At 36.1% G+C, this 18,601-nt stretch overlaps 1 protein-coding gene across 1 annotated transcript; it reads right to left on the bottom strand.

The window, feature by feature from the left end:
• Positions 1-13,015: 13,015 nt before the first annotated feature.
• LOC101680186 (olfactory receptor 4C46-like) lies at positions 13,016-13,945 on the bottom strand. The gene has a single exon (XM_004782169.1). It carries the CDS (start codon positions 13,943-13,945, stop codon positions 13,016-13,018), a length of 930 nt encoding a protein of 309 aa, XP_004782226.1.
• Between the last annotated feature and the right edge of the window lie 4,656 nt (positions 13,946-18,601).

Raw genomic sequence — 18,601 nt, 5'->3', positions numbered from 1 at the left:
ATAAATAAATAAAATCTTTAAAAAATACTTTAGAAAAGAATAAATGTAGAAAGATAAAAGGCAAATGTACTCTGAAAGCAAAACATTTGTTAAGAGAATATAAACACCTTACTATATAGAAGAAATACTGTTTGTGACAGATGTCTCAACATTATTAAGAGGCATTTCCAGATTCCCATTTTCTGAAGCATAATTACAGGAACAAACTCAAAACTTTTCCAAACAGCTTTAAAATTCATATGGAAATACGAGGGCCCTAAATTAGGTCTCACAACATTAAAAGAGAAAGAATTTGGAGAACTTACATGATCTGGTTTCCAGTGATGTTACAGAACTGTTGTGTTCAAAATGATGTGGTATTTTCATAAAAATACCTGAGAAGACCAACAAAGCAAACTAGAGAGCCCAGTAGTAGACCCACACTTATATAACTGACTACTCTCAGCTAAAGTCTGGAATCAATTGAGCGGTGAAAAAATATTTTTGCAAAAAATGAGGGTAGAAATACTGGGTATCTTTACTGCACAAAACAAAACAGAAAGGATTTTTATCTGTATATCATACATGTACAGATTAATTTAAAATGGATTTAGAGCTATTTGTGGAATGTAAAAGTTAAAAAATGTTGGTGTAAACATAGGGAAAGATTTTCATGGCCTTGGACTACAAGAAAAATTTTCTAAATATGTGAAACAAAGGTGGCCCACATAGGGGCACCTTAGTGGTGAAGAAGTTGGTTGGTCATTGGAATCCAGGTTTGGGCTCAGGTGGTGACTTCAGGGTCCTGAGGTGGAGCACCCTTGCTGGACTTAGCACTCAGGGTGCAGTCTGTTAGAGAATTTCTCTCTTTCTCCTTCTGCCATTCTACCATGCTCATTATCTCTCTCCCCTTCTAAAATAAATAAATAGATCTAAAAAAAAAGTGCTCATGACACATGATGATTTGCACTTCACCAAAATTACAACTATGCAGCAGAACTAGTATACAAAGGAGGATAAGCTGAACAGTTGAGGATGTGAATTAACTGGTATTCTTCTCTAAGTGTTTTCCATGTGTGTGCACAGGAGAAGGTTAGAGATATGACCAGCTGTCTCCTGATGTGGATCTGTGCAGGCTAGCTCTGGAGTATAGCTTGGTCAACACTGGACACAAACTGGTATAGATAGCTCTAAATCACTGGGTTATCATGTCCTTTAAGACGAAGTGCTAGAAGTGCTAGAATCTCTCATTTCCTCAGCCCCAAAGGAAGCATAAACTAGAATAAAACATGTTCTTGCTCCAGTTGCTTACTGGTTATTTGAACTAATTATTCAACCTTTAGAACCTTCTGTATTTTTATCTACATAGTAAAGCTAATAATATGTGTGTTGAAATATGCAGTATTATGACAAGATGTAATATAATAAGCTTAATCCAACCAACAATCTCTCAGTGCATTTTTGTTATCCTTTGGCTAAGTAGATTGATCTGAAGCAGATTAAATATTATAAAATTTTATTTCCTGACCCTTCTTGCATGCAAAAACGTCACCTGCATGGGTTGGCATGTGGAAGAGAGAGACTGACGGCTTCGGTGCAGGCAGATGAGGCTGAGTGTAAATCACCTGTGACTAGTCAGTGAGCAGAGAAGGAATCAGATGGGAAACACATTAAAGGTTTTGCTGTACTTGGCTTCTTTCGTCTGATTTTTCTACATTACTTGTGCATTTCCTCCCTCCCAAATTTTGGAGAAGAGCTGCTTATATCTTTGTTTCTTTATTTTTTGGTCTACTGTTTTCCATCAGCTCATTCATCAGTGCTAACACCAATAAAATATCACAAATCATTAATTTCATTTATCTACCTGCCGTGCACACCAAAGATCTCTATAATTTCCTAAAAAAGGACTGAAACTTGTCATCTTTGGCTCCTTGTTCTGCTTCATCTCAGCTTTTCCTGTACTAACCTGGTGCTCTTATAGGCTGCAATTTCCCTCCTATTCTTCAGAAAGCTGGAGCACAGGGCAGTCACACTCTATAGCCTTTTGAGGCCTTCAGGGAAAAGGGACCAATTTTGTCCCATAGAGGCAACTGCAGAAAGTTTATACCCCAGAGCACCAAGCACATTAATGTGACAATGGTTTTGCAACTCTTGGGCCAAGACCTGTCTAGAAATGTCTTTGGGATTATAATTACAAAAAAAAAAAAAATCAAAGACCTATTAATTTTCACATAGTCATATAAGTTTGTATTCTGTTCCTCTGAACCAAATTGTCTTCAGGAAGAGGCATAAAATAAAGAGATGATTCCTAGAACCAATATACTCATATTAGCTTTTGCAAGAATATAAAAACCCATTTTGCTTATTTTCCTTCTGAGCTATCATTAAGCAGCTAAATCAGCGTTCGAAATTCTCAGGCTGCTTTCTTGAGGGATGAAGATCCACTTCTTGCACCACTGAGTCTCGGTGACTATTGGAAGCATTATAAACTGTAGAAAGATTAAGATATTTGAAAATATTTCCAGAGAATTCATCTGGATTTATTTGAATTCTGGGTTTGTAACTCTCTGCATTTGACTCTAGGTTTTGGTACTAGAGACAAATTGGCAGAGTGAGTATCTGAGAATGAAATGCTTCCTGATGCAGTCCCAAATCTAACCAGACAGCCACTCAGACCTTATGGTTAGTGAATTACCCTTGTCACCTTGGTTTGGGAAGGGTCCCAGCACACATGTGCTAGGCTAATTATGTGAGTTTTTAAAATATTTATTTCATATAGTTTCACTCTAAAGCATCTAACTTCTCTTGTAGCATATGAGAATTTGATTACTCTAAAGAAGTTTTAGCATACCTTAGTTTCAATGGCACATTTGCTATAAGCAAAATTCTGCCTTTTTTGGAGCAAAACAGTAGAGTTAAATAAAAAATCTCCAAGTAGGCAGTGAATTTTATTGTTTCTCCAACTCTTCAGTTAAGCATTCCTCTATATTTCTATTTTAAAAAGACTAGTTGGGGTGCCTGTGTGGCTCAGTTGCTTAAGTGTCTGGCTTAGGCTCAGGTCATGGTATCAGGATCCTAGGATCGAGTCCCATATGGGCTCCCTGCTCTGATGAAAGCCTGCTTCTCCCTCTCCTTCTACTGCTTCCCTGCTTATTCTCCCTCTCTCTCCCTCTCTCTCTCTTTGTGTCAAGTAAATAAATGAAATATTTTTTTTAAAAGACCAGTAAATGCTTTAATATGTACAATAGCAAAGACTTCTAATATTTCAAATAATCTATATTCCTAAAACAGAATTTCTTCTGAGTCAAACATGGTATGTTTATAGCATTCTACATTCTGTTATAATTAGGGAACGTTTGAATGTGTGGGTGGAACCTTGTTTTAAATATGGCAGTTTCAGAAGGACATTAAAATATAGATTGCTCTAGGCAGTATAGACGTTTTAACAATGTTTATTCTTCTGTCCCAAGAACATGGAATTGTCTTCCACCTTTTTGTCTTTTCTTCAATTTATTTCATGAGTTTTCTATAGTTCCTAGAGTACAGATCCTTTACTACTTTGGTTAGGTTTATTCCCAGTTATCTTACGGTTCTTGGTGTTATAGTCAATGGAATTGATTCTCTAATTTCCCTTTCTGTGTTTTCATTGTTAGTGTACAAGAAAGCAACTGATTTCTGTCCATTGACTTTGTATCCTGCCACATTACTAGAATTTCTAGAATTCTAGAATCCTAGAATTGTTGTATGAGATCTAGTAGTTCGGGGTGGAGTCTTTTGGGTTTTCCATATCATGTCATCATGTCATCCATCATTACATCTGTATCATGTCATTTGTGAAGAGAGACAGTTTGACTTCTTCATTGCCAATTTGGATAACTTTTATTTCTCTTTGTTGTCTGATTGCTGTGTGAACAAGAATGGTGAGAGTGGGCACTCTTGCCATGTTCCTGATCTCAACAGGAAGGCTGTGAGCTTTTTCCCATTGAGGATGATATTTGCTGTGCATTTTTCATAGATAGATTTTACAAAGTTCAGGAATGTTACTTCTATCCCTATATTTTGAAGCCTTTTAATCAGGAAAGGATGATGGATTTTGTCAAATGCTTTTTCTGCATCAATTGAGAGGAACATGTGGTTCTTTTTTCATAGAGCTGGAACAAATAATTCTAAAATTTGTATGGAATCAGAAGAGACCCTGAATTGCTAAGGAAATGTTGAAAAACAAAACTGGAAACATCCTGTTACCTGATTTCAAGATTTACTAAAAAGCTGTGATCACCAATACAGCATGGTACTGGCATAAAAACAGACACATAGACCTGTTCCACTAGAGAGCCCAGATATTGACCCTCAACTCTATGGTCAAATAATCTTCAACAAAGCAGGAAAAAATATACAGTGGAAAAAAGACAGTCTCTTCAATAAATGGTGCTGGGAAAACTGGACAGCTATACGTAGGAGAATGAAACTCAACCATTCTCTTGCACCATACACGAAGATAAACTCAAAATGGATAAAAGACCTCAATGTGAAACAGGAATCCATCAGAATCCTAGAGGAGAACATAGGCAGTAATCTCTTCTATATCAGCCACAGCAACTTCTTTCAAGATATGTCTCCAAAGACAAAGGAAATAAAAAGCAAAAAATGAACTTTTGGGACTTCATCAAGATTAAAAGCTTCTGCACAGCAAAGGAAACAGTCAAAAAACAAAGAGGCAACACACGGAATGGGAGAAGATATTTGCAAATGACAGTACAGACAAAAGGCTGATCTCCAGGATCTATAAAGAACTCCTCAAACTCAACACACACAAAACGGATAATCATGTCAAAAAATGGATAGAAGACATGAACAGACACTTCTCCAATGAAGACATCCAAATGGCTATCAGACACATGAAAAAATATTCAACATCACTAGCCATCAGGGAGATTCAAATTAAAACCGCATTGAGATACCACCTTACACCAGTTAGAGTGGCCAAAATCAGCAAGACGAGAAACAACGTGCGTTGGAGAGGATGTAGAGAAAGTGAGACCCTTTTACACTGTTGGTGGGAATGCAAGTTGGTGTAGCTAATTTGGAGAACAGTGTGAAGATTCCTAAAGAAATTAAAAATAGAGCTTCCCTATGATCCTGCAATGCACTACTGGATATTTACCCCAAAGATACAGATGTAGTGAAAAGAAGGGCCATCTGCACCCCAGTGTTCATAGCAGCAATGGCTAAGTCACCAAACTGTGGAAAGAACAAAATGCCCTTCAATGAACAAATGGATAAGGAATATGTGGTCCATATACACTATGGAGTATTATGCCTCCATCAGAAAAGATAAATACCCAATTTTTGTATCCACATGGATGGGACTGGAAGAGATTATGCTGAGTGAAATACGTCAAGCAGAGAGAGTCAATTATCATATGGTTTCACTTATTTGTGGTGCGTAAGAAATAACTTGGAGGACGTGGGGAGATGGATAGGAGAAGAGAGTTGGGGCAAATTTTAGAGGGAGATGAATCATGAGAGACTATGGATGCTGAAAAACAATCTGAGGGTTATGAAGGGGTGCGGGGTGGGAGGTTGGGGGAGCCTGGTGGTGGGTATTCAGGAGGGTATGTATTGCATGGAGCATGGGTGTGGTGCATAAACAATGAATTCTGTTGCACTGAAAAGAAATTAAATTTTTAAAAAAAGGTAAAAAAAATAAAATATGGCAGGTTATTTTCCTTTATAAATAGCATAATCCAAAATGTACACATAACGCAGGAATCCTAAATACATATTTCAGAGCGAAAGAAGTCAGTGTGAAGTGGCTCTTTTTGCATGATTCAACTAGAGTTCTTCCTCCACTTACAATGGTGTTATGTCCCAGTAAACCCATCATAAGTAGAAAATATCATTTTTAAGACTCTTAATTTTTTATTATTATAGATTTTATTATTTATTTGAAAGTGAGCAAGAGAGTATATGTGTTTGTGTGTGTGTGTGTGTGTGTGTGTGTGTGTGTGTGTGTGAGAGAGAGAGAGAGAGAGAGAGAGAGAGACATCACAAGCAGGGTGGAGGACAAAGGGAGAGGGAGAAGCAGACTTCCCACTGAGTGGGGAGCCAGATGTGGAACTTGATCCCAGGACCCAGAGATCATGACCTAAGCTGAAGGCAGAGGCTTAATTGACTGAATCATTCAGGTGTCCCTGAAACTGTTTTGGGTTATACACATGCGATACAGGAACTACAGGCATTCTGGAGGTACTGTGCAAAGAAACATGAATAGCAGGAAAAAACTAATGTGGAAGAAAAATCAAACAGTGTTTTACTTTCTTTTTTTTTAATGTTTACAGATTAAATTTTATTCCTTCTTAGCATCATAAAACAGAACATATAAGTTTATATAATTAAGAGCTAATAATAGGTAATCTAACTTTTTTTTTATGTTTTCAGTGTTCCAAGAGTCATTGTTTATGCACCACACACACCCAGTGCTCCATGCAATACATGCCCTCCTTAATACCCACCACCAGACTAACCCTTCCCTTCTAAAACCCTGTTTGTTTCTTAGATTCCACAGTCTCTCAAGATTCTTCTCCACTTCAATTTACTCCAGTTCACTTCTCCGTTCCTTCTCCTAATGTTCTCCATGTCATTCCTTATGCTCCGTAAGTAAGCGAAACCATATGATAACTGACTTTCTCTGCTTGATGCATTTCACTCAGCCTAATCTCTTCCAGTCCTGTCCATGTTGATACAAAAGTTGGGTATCCATCCTTTCTGATGGGGGTGTAATATTCCATTGTTTATATGGTCATATTTTCTTTTTCCTTTTGTCTGTTGAAGACCAACTTCGTTCTTTCCACAGTGTGGTGATTGTGGCCATTGCTTATAGGAATATTGGGGTACAGTGTTTTTATAACAAAGAGAAACTGGACAAACTGCCTTCTCAGCAACTACTAATAAGGAAGTGAGTCTTTTTTTTTCTTTTTAAGATTATATTTTTATTTATTTGACAGAGAGAGAAACAGAGGGAACAAAAGCAGGATAAGTTGTAGAGGAAGAAGCAGTCTTCCTGCTGAGTAGGGAGGCTGATGTGAGGTTCGATCCCAGGACCCTGAGATCATGACCTGACATGAAGGCAGACACTTAATGACTGAGCCATAATAGAGAAGCAGTTCTATTGCAAGATTTATGTTTGGAAAATACATCATAAGACAATTGTCAGTCTAAAGTTTGAAAGGGCATGTGCTTAAAATGACCCACTTTGTTACCAGAATAAATATCATTTTCATGTGTAGAATGGGTAGATCAATAAATGCGCAGAACAATATAATGGAATCAGCAATCAGGTTAAAAGTCACAAATGACAGGGAGCCTGGGTTGCTCAGTGGCTTAAAGCCTCTGCCTTTGTCTCAAGTCATAATCCCAGGCTCCTGGAATCTAGCCCTGCATCAGGTTCTCTGCTCACCAGGGAGCCTGCTTCCTTTCATCTCTCTGCCTGCCTCTCTGCCTACTTGTGATCTCTGTCTGCCAAATAAATAAATAAAATCTTAAAAAAAAAAGTCACAAATTACCAGTACACCTGAAGGCCTCTTCATACTTCTTTAAAATGACCACCTTTGGAAAGTAATCACTATCTTTATCTATAAAACAGATGAAGTTTATCTAGTGTTTGAATTTGTAGAAAATCAGTAATGCAGATTTTATTCTTCAGTGTCTGTTATTCTCAGTATGTTCATGAGACTCATTCTTTATGATTTATCTATTTCCTGATTATTTTCATTGATCTGAGGTATCTCACTGCATGGATATGTGACAACTGACCCATTACTTCATTGCTAGACATTCAGGCATTTCATTTGCAAGGATATTGTGAGTACAGTTGCTTTGAATATTTTGAAACATGTCTTTTGTTGACTGCAGATCATCTGTTGATACGTGCTTTTTACAAAAGATACATATAATACACATAACTCCTAGGGCATGAAAAAATTGTAACTGAAAGCATGAAAAAAATAGAATAGTCAAAATGCAGTTGTATTTATTTTATTTTATTTTTATTTTTAAAAGATTTATTTTATTTACTTATTTGAAGGAGAGAGGGAGAGACCACAAGAAGGGAAGTGGCAGGTAGAGGAAAAGGCAGAAGCAGGCTTCCCACAGAGCAGGGAGACCTATGGCAGGCTGGATCCCAGGACCCTGAGAACCTGAGCTAAAAGCAGATACTTAACCAACCAACTAAGCCACTCAGGCACCCAAAATGCAGTAGTGTTGGAAGTGGCCAGAATATATATATATACACACACATACACATATATATATACACACAAAATTATATTCATGTGTAATTTTGTTATTATATCTTTTATTTATATAAATATCTATATCTATATCTATCTATATAAATATGTATATTTGTAACTGTCCCTCAGAACAATGTATTACTTAAAATATAACCCATGGGTAATTTTACTAGTTACCAAGCATGTTTAGATCTAGCCTCAAGAAAAACACATACTTGGCAACAGGCCTCTGGGAGAGAGGACGATATAGGGCCTTGAAGCCGAGAGCTGGGGATGCCTGGCTCAGGGCAGAATGCTGCCTGCTTCATTTTACTGTTATCTCCCCCCACCCACCCTGAGAACACCTGTGGCTAATTATATAAGTCCTTTGAATGTGTTTGCACAGCTATAAACTTTATACTGTTTGACCAGACATATTTTGCCTTCCTTGTTGTTTATCTACAAAGCATACAATTAATGTTCATCCTTCTTCAGCTCTTCTGTTGATTACTTTCTATATCTAACAAAAAAGGGACTGAGGAGTTGTTCCGGGCAACAGTCTATTCTATTGTCCCCTGCTCCCTTTCTCTTGCTGCTGACTTGTTTGTGACTCATTCTTCTTTCGTGGGCTGCCAGGAAGTGGCATATATTGATATAATATATATCATATATATAAACAGATGTATAAAAACACTACACTCATATATATAAACAGATATATAAAAACACTACACGCTCTTGAGTATGAGTTATTTAAAATAATTCATCCTATTTAATGCCACAAGTATATTCTCAACAAGTGTCAAAATATCTGAGTCACTTAGAACAACATATTTAATGACAATGCAGATAAGGTATGAAACAACAGTAAAAGGATAACTTTCAGTTGCAAATGAATTCTAATTTAGAAACATTCTAAATAAAAAGTGAAAAGAAATCATAATTGAAATTAGAGAATAATTATAAATAAAGTTAATACAAACACTATTTATCAACAAAGTATGCCAATGCTTAGAGGTAAATCCGTAGCTTGTGTTCAAACACAAAATACTTTATTACATCAATAGAACATTTGTTACCATCTAATTCTTACTACACTTGAGATTAGCCACAACAAGAGGTTTGAATGTCAGTGTTGGATTATTAAATTCTACACTTGAAACTAATATTACACTCTATGTTAACTAATTGGAGTTTAAATAAAAACTTTAAAAAAAACCCTAACTGTAACAATGCTAGCAATACTTCCTATAAATAAATAAGTACTAAATAAATGCTAAATATATTTTTAAAAAGTGACTGAAATGCCTGGTGTTGTTGAGGTTGTGGAGAAATGAGAATGCTCATACACTGCTTATGGAAATGTAACATAGCACTGCCATTTTTGAAAAAACTTTGTCAGTTTCTGAAAATTCTAGCATACACTTATAACTCAGAAATTCCACTCTTAGGCATCAACCCAAGAGAAATGATAATTTATGTCCACCCTAAGTCTTCTACATGAGTGTTCACAGTAGGATAATTCACTATGGTTCTTACATGGACACAATTCAAATGTCCACCAGCTAGTGAATAAGTATACAGATATGGTAGAACCATACAGTGGGATATTATTCTTTCTAAGGGGGAACAAACTGCTAATAATAAAATATGATAAAACTCTAAAACAGTAGGGTAAAGGAAGAAGATAGTATCATCTTTTAAAAGTATTGTTTTTTAAAAAGTCTATTTCTCTCCTGGTTATGTCATGTGGTATCATAACTGGATCAAGGAAAAATTGAGGTGTCCTTGAGATTCCCTAGATCTCTGACCAAAGCTCTGCAAATTCATTGTGTCCCAACAGTAGCTGTCAATGTGCATAAAACTTGGATCCTTAGTTCCTTTATGTACCCAGAAATGAAAGTTTTGATGGTAAATGTATAGATTTCTGCTCACCTCAGCTGTTTACCCCCCATTTTTATTTTATTTATTTTTAAAAAGATTTTATGTATTTATTTGTCAGAGAGATAAACTGCAAGTGAGAGAACACAAGCAGGGGGAGTGGGAGAGGAAGAAGCAGGCTTCGGGCCAAGCAGAGAGCCCAGTGCAGGGCTTGATCCCAGGTCGCTGGGATCATGACTTGAGCCAAAGGCAAACCCTTAATGGCTGAGTCACCTAGGTCCCCTTACCCAACATTCTTAATCTCATCCCCTCTACTTCTTCTTCCCATAGTAGCTGCCCAGTCTCTTCAGAGATGATTCTCTCTTTTCCATCTTTGCTACCTTATCATGTGGGAACACCTGTTTGTTATGTTACTCCTTCCCACCCAGAAAACTGGCATTCACATTTTTCTCTGAACGGTAAAGGGTTTACTTGTGACATGTGAGTCCTTAGACTTGAAGAACAAAGGAAACAGTATTCTAAAAGACAATTCTGATTCCATTGCTCACACCTCAGTAACTGTGTGTAATGACCCAGTGTCCTCGGAATCATCTAACATTATGTAAGCATTTGTTGTATGTAGAATCCAGAGCAGAGTCTTTCCATCTTAGAATTCTCAGTGATAGATGGGGCTTCAGATCTTTATGTCAGGTCAAACATGCATGCCAACGATTCTGAACCTGTGATATTTTAATTGGGAGGTTTACATCAATTGGCTTCAAGTCCATGGGCCTTCTTGAATTACTTAATCTGCACATTTTGGATAAGCAAATGACTCAAAGGAGGTTTTAATAATACATCTATTAGGATGGTCAAAATATGGGACATCATCACCAACACATGCTGGTGAGGATGTGGAACAAGAACTCTCATTGCTGATGGGAAAACAAAATGGTGCCGCCAGTTGGAAAGACACTTTGTCATTTTGTTACAGAACTTAAACAGTTTAGCAATCCCACTCCTTGGCATTTACCCAAAGGAATTAAAAACTTATGCCTACAAAAAAAACCTGCCCACACATGTTTAACAGCATCTTTATTCACAATTGTCCATACAACTGGAAGCAGCCAAGATGTCCTTCAATAGGTGAGGATAGGTAAATTGCAACATCAGACAGTGGAGTATTACTTATTGCTAAGAGAAATGAGCTCCAGGCCATGAAAAGTTATGAAGATCTTTTCAATGTATTCCCCATGGTACCTGGCACTCAGCTCAATCACAAATATGAGACTCTTCTTGATCTTCCCTGTCACTAATTTCCTAGTTTCATGTCTTACTAATTAGACTTTTAGGAGCTCAGTGTCCAGCTTATAACCCGACACTCAGAAGAAGCTAAATAATTAATTATTGAATGAATAGATGAGCCAATAGCCACAAGCATATTGAAATGATTGTGTTTTCTGCATACTCTTTTTCACCTTTGGTCTTTGTTATGCAACAAAGGGAATATTCTCATCCTAACACATGCCTATCTCATGATTCCCTTTCCTCCTTTGTGCCCATTTTTGATGTTTTCATCTAGAAAATCTTCCTGACCCCCTGGTCTTTGTTGTGTGTCCCTCAAACATGCTTTCCTTGCTCCCCTGTGCTGCCACTGCCTTCCCATTTATAACATAAATTCTCTCATATTCTGCTCACCTCTGTGTATCTCTCAGTAGATCTGAAGCTTTGATGGCAAGAACTTTATTCTGCTCTATTCACCACTGAAGGCCCAGCAATCATCAATGTGTGTAATATGTTTTCTGTCTAGAAATATCTATTGATTAATGAATAGGGAATAATACACACACACACACACACACAGATATAAATATATTTTTCCTGAAGTTGTTTTGTGTATAGATGGAACTACATATTTTTAAAAACTCTTCATAATGAAATGTTACCTAGAAATAATATAATTAGCATAAAAATGTCATGAACAGCTCACATTCATATGATGATGAAATCTTGCTGAAAGCAGAGAAAATATCAATGTAAGATATTTTTTTTTTCATTGAGAATCTCAGTTTCAATCTTTGTAAATACATAGTTTAATCAGGAGTTCAAAAAATTGTCATTTCTCAAAGAGATCTTGCTAGAAATCTCAGTCTGAATCAGATAAAAGTAGGAAAGAAAGTCCCTTGTCCCCACTCTTATTTCTTTGATCTAAATTTTCTTGATGTTATTTAACTTCCTTAATGCCATTATTCACTCATTCAATATTTATTGTGCCTGAGACATTGTGCTGACTTGTAGAAACTATTTTTAACAAACAGTCAAGTACTCTATGGAGTGTGACTTTAATAAGAATTCCTCTCAGATGATAAGATGTTCATTAATTTGGGTCATGATTCTTCCTAATTGGTTAGCAGCCTAAGACAGGTAATATGAACAATACAATATGACTCTGAAGTCTACAAGTGAACTTGGAAACTTGGGATAATCTTAGTTATCCCTCAGAGGTTAAAGGGCTCACTTTTACAATGCTATAGACATTTTAGACTCTAATTTTATAGAAAGGATGTTATCATCAATTCTGGTATATAATAATGAGTCGAATTCTTAATAAAATATGTTATATTTTATAGATAGTAAATATTCATAGTGACTATGAATATATATATGCCTATAGTACATACTGTATCTATATATATACACATATATATGTGTGTGTATATATATGAAAAACTGTGGTTAGTTTTTTTTTTTTTTCTTGACACATTTCTGCTCCACTCAGTTCAGTAGGTAGAATTCACGGTAGTTTATTTACTCTTTATTTGGTAGGTATTCCTTTTTGAGAACTTCCAAAATGTCCTTTTGACCTTTGTTTTCATTGAATCAGTGCTGAGCTCCAGGCATATTTATTTCTCACGTGAAATAACTTTTCTACTGCACAATTTTCTAATGGCATTTTTCATCTGATCATTTCTTAAGGTATAGATTAATGGGTTTAACATCGGTGTTATCATAGTGTAGAACACTGAGACTGCTTTATCAATAGATAAAGTAGTCACAGGTCTCATGTACACAAAAATGCAAGGCACAAAGAATAGGATAACTACTGTGATGTGGGAGACACAGGTGGAGAGAGCTTTGCGCCTTGCCTCCAAGTTGTGGTTCCTTAGGGAACGCAGAATGACCACATAGGAGATGATCAAGAGAAGGAAGAGGAAGACACAGAGAAAACCACTGTTGGCAGCAACGAAGAGGCCTAGAGTGTGGGTATCAGTGCAGGCAAGATTGAGCAAAGGGTTTAGATCACACATAAAGTGATCTATGACATTAGGGCCACAGAAGGGTAAAGGGATGATAAAGAGGATCTGTATGGCTCCATGAAGAAAACCTCCCACCCACACCACTCCCATTAACAGGCCACACACCCGCCGATTCATGATGGTTGTGTAGTGCAATGGCTTGCAGATGGCCACATAGCGGTCATAGGCCATTACAGTAAGTAGGATGATATCAGCACCTCCAAAGAAATGTTCCCCAAAGATTTGGATTATACATGCATTGAATGTGGTGGTCTTCTTTTCACGGAGTGAATCTATGATCAGTTTAGGGGTATTAACAGAAGAATAGCAGGCATCAATGAAAGAGAGATAGGCCAGGAAATAGTACATGGGAGACCCCAATAATGGGCTGGCAGAGATAGTTACCATGGTGAGCGTATTTCCTACCTCAGAGATGATGTAAATCACCAAAAAGATGACAAATATGATTTTCTGCATCTTTGGATTCTCTATGAGCCCCAGTAGAACAAACTCCGTCACGTTGTTTCTATTCTCCATTATTTCATATCATGAATAATTGCATTACCTGAAAAAAATTCCTTTGGATTAATGTAACCTTGAATATATTAAGCTTTTTCATCTAGTAAGCAATACATACTTAGATTCTATGGAATTGTGGACTCTCATGTGGTTTTCTGAGATAGAAAATAAATTATGAGTTCTTTAAGATTACATAAATTATTTTCTAGTTGAAGTTTCTGTTCAGTATGCCCGTGGGGAACTTTGTAAACACACAGGTAGCAGGAGATCATTTGCGCTTACTTCATCATCTGAGGTGATTAGTCATGTAACAGGAAGTCATCAAATGAATACATACTGGCTGTTAAGTAAGAAAAGCGAGGTAGTTTATGATGTAAAAGCTATGAATGCAAGGTTAGGAATTTTCCCTTTATCCTAAGGAAATGGGAAACCATGAGAAGACAGTGAGAATATACATGGGAAAGTGAAGAGAAATTAGAAGAAGAGATAATAAGGGATAAAATTTTAATAATGTCTTCATGTGTCTTAGATGAAGTGGGGTGAAGTTCAGTAAGGGATTGGAAGCCAGAGACAGAAACCCCAGTTAAGAGATTATTTATTATAGTTGGCATAGTACTAACAGAATGCTGTTTGTGGGTAAATAAAGTATACAAAAGCTACTATAAAAATAATAGTGTTTATTTTTTATATACAATAGTATTATATTTGCTAATGATATATATATAGAGAGAGAGAGAAAGAGAGAGAGAGACCTTAATAATATGTTCATGGTATAATAACAAGTGCTGTATATATGGGATCTCATTAAATACTGATAACATCCCATTTGTTTGGTATTATTCCATTCATTTTGAGATGAGGAATCAGTTTCAGACTATTAGTTTGATGGTAATAATAACAATAACAATATTTACTAAAATTGAGTATTTAATGGCCTTCAGTGTTTTTGTAGATATTTGCTGATTTAATTCCCACCACGAATTGTAAGATAACTCCAGCTCTTGTTTTGACAATTATTTTATATGTTAAGTAATAGAAATATAGAGGAGGTAATGATCCTGCCAAGATCAAGAACTAAGGTTAGTTCAGATTATACTTCTTCATGGTTTTCCTCCAAATTATTACCCATGCCCTAAATTGTTATAATTAACAATATGGAACTAATTATCTTTTTTATATGACCACAAAATAATTGCTTTATTACTAATTTGGAGGCAAGTGTCTATAACATGATTTCATTAAGACACACACACACAAACACACACACACACACAAAGACATGACTGAACTCCCAATTATCAAGTAAAAAAATTAAAAAAAAGTCAAATAAAAATTAAAAACTGTGGTACTATGTTTATTGAAAGCTCTTTTAATCTTGACTTCTTTCACAGACTAATTTCTTCCTACTATAATCTGCCTCCAAAGCTAACCATCTGTTTTTTGTTTTGTTTTCTTTTGTGTTTTTTGTTTGTTTATTTTTTTAGTTTTCAGTCAAGTTTTCAAGCCATGTGTTAAATGTTGAAAAGGATTTCCACTGTGGCTAAGTGCTTTCATCTGAAAATCAAAAAGACAAGGTTAGGATTCTGGTTTTCCACTAGCATCTGCTTTACTCTGCAGTACCTTTCCAACACTTTACATCCTTCTTTCCTCATCTATAAAGCAAGATTAACCATTTCCATCCCAAAGTGTTTATGAGAATTGTTTAAGGAAAACTATTTAAACACATCACCACCATGTCATATGCACCGAGGACTTTCATCTATTTTGTAACTGTGTAGGCACCTAGGATATAGGAATTATTGATATTTTGAGTGATAATTAAGCAATCATTTAGTTGTGCAAGAAGTTCAGGAAGAATCCTCTCCAATTCTACTTTTAAAGAAGGCACACAGACTCAATTATCTGTAGCCTTTGTGACCAGAAAGAATTTTCCATTCATGATCAGATAACACAGCTGATGCTATGTATCATTTGTTATTTGTACTTATATATCTTCTATGTGAGAAGTGTATTTCCATTGTGTTTTCACTCTCATGATTAATCTAGACTATTAAACTAGCTGTCTCATTACAAAAGCATGGTGTTTGGTGACAAAGAGGAGGGTCCTACAGTTGGCTTCAATTCCTTGAGTTTCATTTTTTTTTTTTTCTGTCAGCTTAGGTGAATGATATTTACCAACTATCTTTTCAAGAAATGGGGTGAGAATGGATACTTGAATATTATATTTTAAGGGACTGAAACAATTATTAATATATAAGGGAGGCAACAATATTTAAGATGCATCAACAATACTGAACACTTACCTTACAGGCTTAGAAGATCTTAATGACATTTGGAGGTGTTCAGAAATAATCCCATCTTCAAACTGACCTCCTCTCAGATAGGTAACTTTCAATATGAAAAATAAGACACACCCAGTAGGAGACTAGTCAAATAATTTAATACCAAATCAAGATTTTAATAACGTGTTTTTATCAATCAAAAGCTTCCCTTTTAGCATAAAGCCTCGAGTAGTTTTTACAGAACAATTGAGATTTCAATTTAGAATGGATTATTTTGGAAAAAATATGGAGACGTCATCTACAGATGGCTCTGGCCCCATAGGGAAGAAGCAAGATGTATAGATAAACACATTCAAATGGGTCATTCTGAGCATATGAATCTTGCTCTGCAAATGGAATCAACAAAAATCACATTTACCTTATAGTGCATGCATATTTAAAGAGTTTTCCACAGGTTCAAGGACCTTGTCATGGTGTTGTTACTTTTTCTCCCAGGAATTAATTATCTCCTCTGATAGAAAGAATTTGTCTTGGAAACCATGTTGACCGTGTCTCTCATGCTTGACAAACATCCAGTTGTGAATAGGGAATTGCATGCCTCGTACTTGGAATCCAAACACATAGGAATACCCTTTCTCTAAATGAACCTGAGCTTCTAAGAAAGCAGAATGTTAGGCAGGTAGAAAAATGGCCTATTTTCAGTGTGGTGACCTGTGATGTAGCTAACCTATTGAATCATGTCAAAGAGAACTTTTGCCTCCTTAACAATTATATAACTTCTCTGGAACCTGCTTCAGATTGCTTAAGAGCTAGAGCAGTGAGGGCATGAAATCAATGGCTGGCATTTTAAGGTTCTTGACCCCAAAAGCTGTTTTTGTTTGTTTGTTTTCACAGTCACTAGGAGACAGGAAGTAAAAACTAACTAAATACCCAGTAGTGCAATTGCAGGGTCATACGGAAGCTCTATTTTTAATTTCTTAAGAAATCTCCACACTGTTTTGAAAGTGGTTGTACCAACTTGCATTCCTAACAACAGTGTCCCAGCTGGTTATCTTTGGGATTCAGCATAGAATACTAGGCACCATTAAAATTGTGGAGGCAGATCAAAACACAAGATGAGTCCCAATCGTTCTACAACTATGTCACTTAGTATTGTTGATTCCTTTGAGTAACTCTAGGACACCTGTGGTGATGTATTATTGTGGTTTTAATGTGTTTTCTCTGATGACTAATAATGTTGACATTTTTTTCTTCTTATGATTAGCCATTTGTATACCTCCTTTTATACATTTTTCTTCAAGTAGTTTGCATAATTATTTAAACCTAAGGGGTTCTGGTTTCCTTATTAATTATTACTTCCTTATTATTTAGAACATAAGTTCTAAATGTTCTTTACATATAATACAGGTGTTTGTCATATGTATGTTATGTATATCTTTAAAAATTTCACCTAACCCATTGATTGCCTTGTCATTTTTAAAAGTGGTGTTACCTGATTAGCACTGTGTTTTAAAACTTTGTCAAAGTCCAATCTAAAAAATATATATATATGTATATATACATATATATATATATTTTAATTTCTTCCCCGTGTTCCAGTGTTAATTGTTTATGCACCACACTCAGTACTCAATATAATACGTGCCCTTCATATTATCCACCACAGGCTCACCCCACGTCCCACCCCTTGCCCATTCAAAGCCCTCAGATTGTTTTTCAGTGTCCACAGTCTCTCATAGTTCATCTCCTCCTAAAATTGCCCCAACTTCATTCTCTCCATCTCCCCATGTCTTGCATGTTATGTCTTATGCTCCAGAAATAAACAAAGTCATATGATAAGTGACTCTCTGCTTGACTTTTTTCACTCAGCATCATCTCTTCCGATCCTGTCCATGTTGATAAAATGTTGGGTGTCCATCTTTTCTGATGGAGCCATAATACTCGATAGTATACATGGACCACATCTTCCTTATCCTTTCATATGTTGAAAGGCTTTTAGGTTCTTTTCACAGTTTGGCGACTGTGGCCATTGGTGCTATGATCATTGGGGTACAGGTAGCCCTTCTTTTCACTACATCTGTATCTTTGGGGTAAATACCCAGTAGTGCAATTGCAGGGTCATACGGAAGCTCTATTTTTAATTTCTTAAGAAATCTCCACACTGTTTTGAAAGTGGTTGTACCAACTTGCATTCCTAACAACAGTGTAAGAGTTTTCCCCTTTCTTCACATCCTCTCTAACACACATTGTTTATTGACTTGTTAATTTTGTCCATTCTAACTGGTGTAAGGTGGTATCTCAATGTGGTTTTGATTTGAATCTCCCTGATGGCTAGTGATGATGAACCTTTTTTTCATGTGTCTGATAGCCATTTGTATGTGTTCATTGGAGA

Source organism: Mustela putorius, unplaced genomic scaffold, assembly GCF_011764305.1.
Source record: "Mustela putorius furo isolate JIRA1106 unplaced genomic scaffold, ASM1176430v1.1 tig00000127_pilon_pilon_pilon, whole genome shotgun sequence".
NCBI classification, from domain to species: domain Eukaryota; kingdom Metazoa; phylum Chordata; class Mammalia; order Carnivora; family Mustelidae; genus Mustela; species Mustela putorius.
The sequence above is the reverse complement of the archived record's forward strand: the minus strand, read 5'-3'. Positions and strand labels throughout refer to the sequence as shown.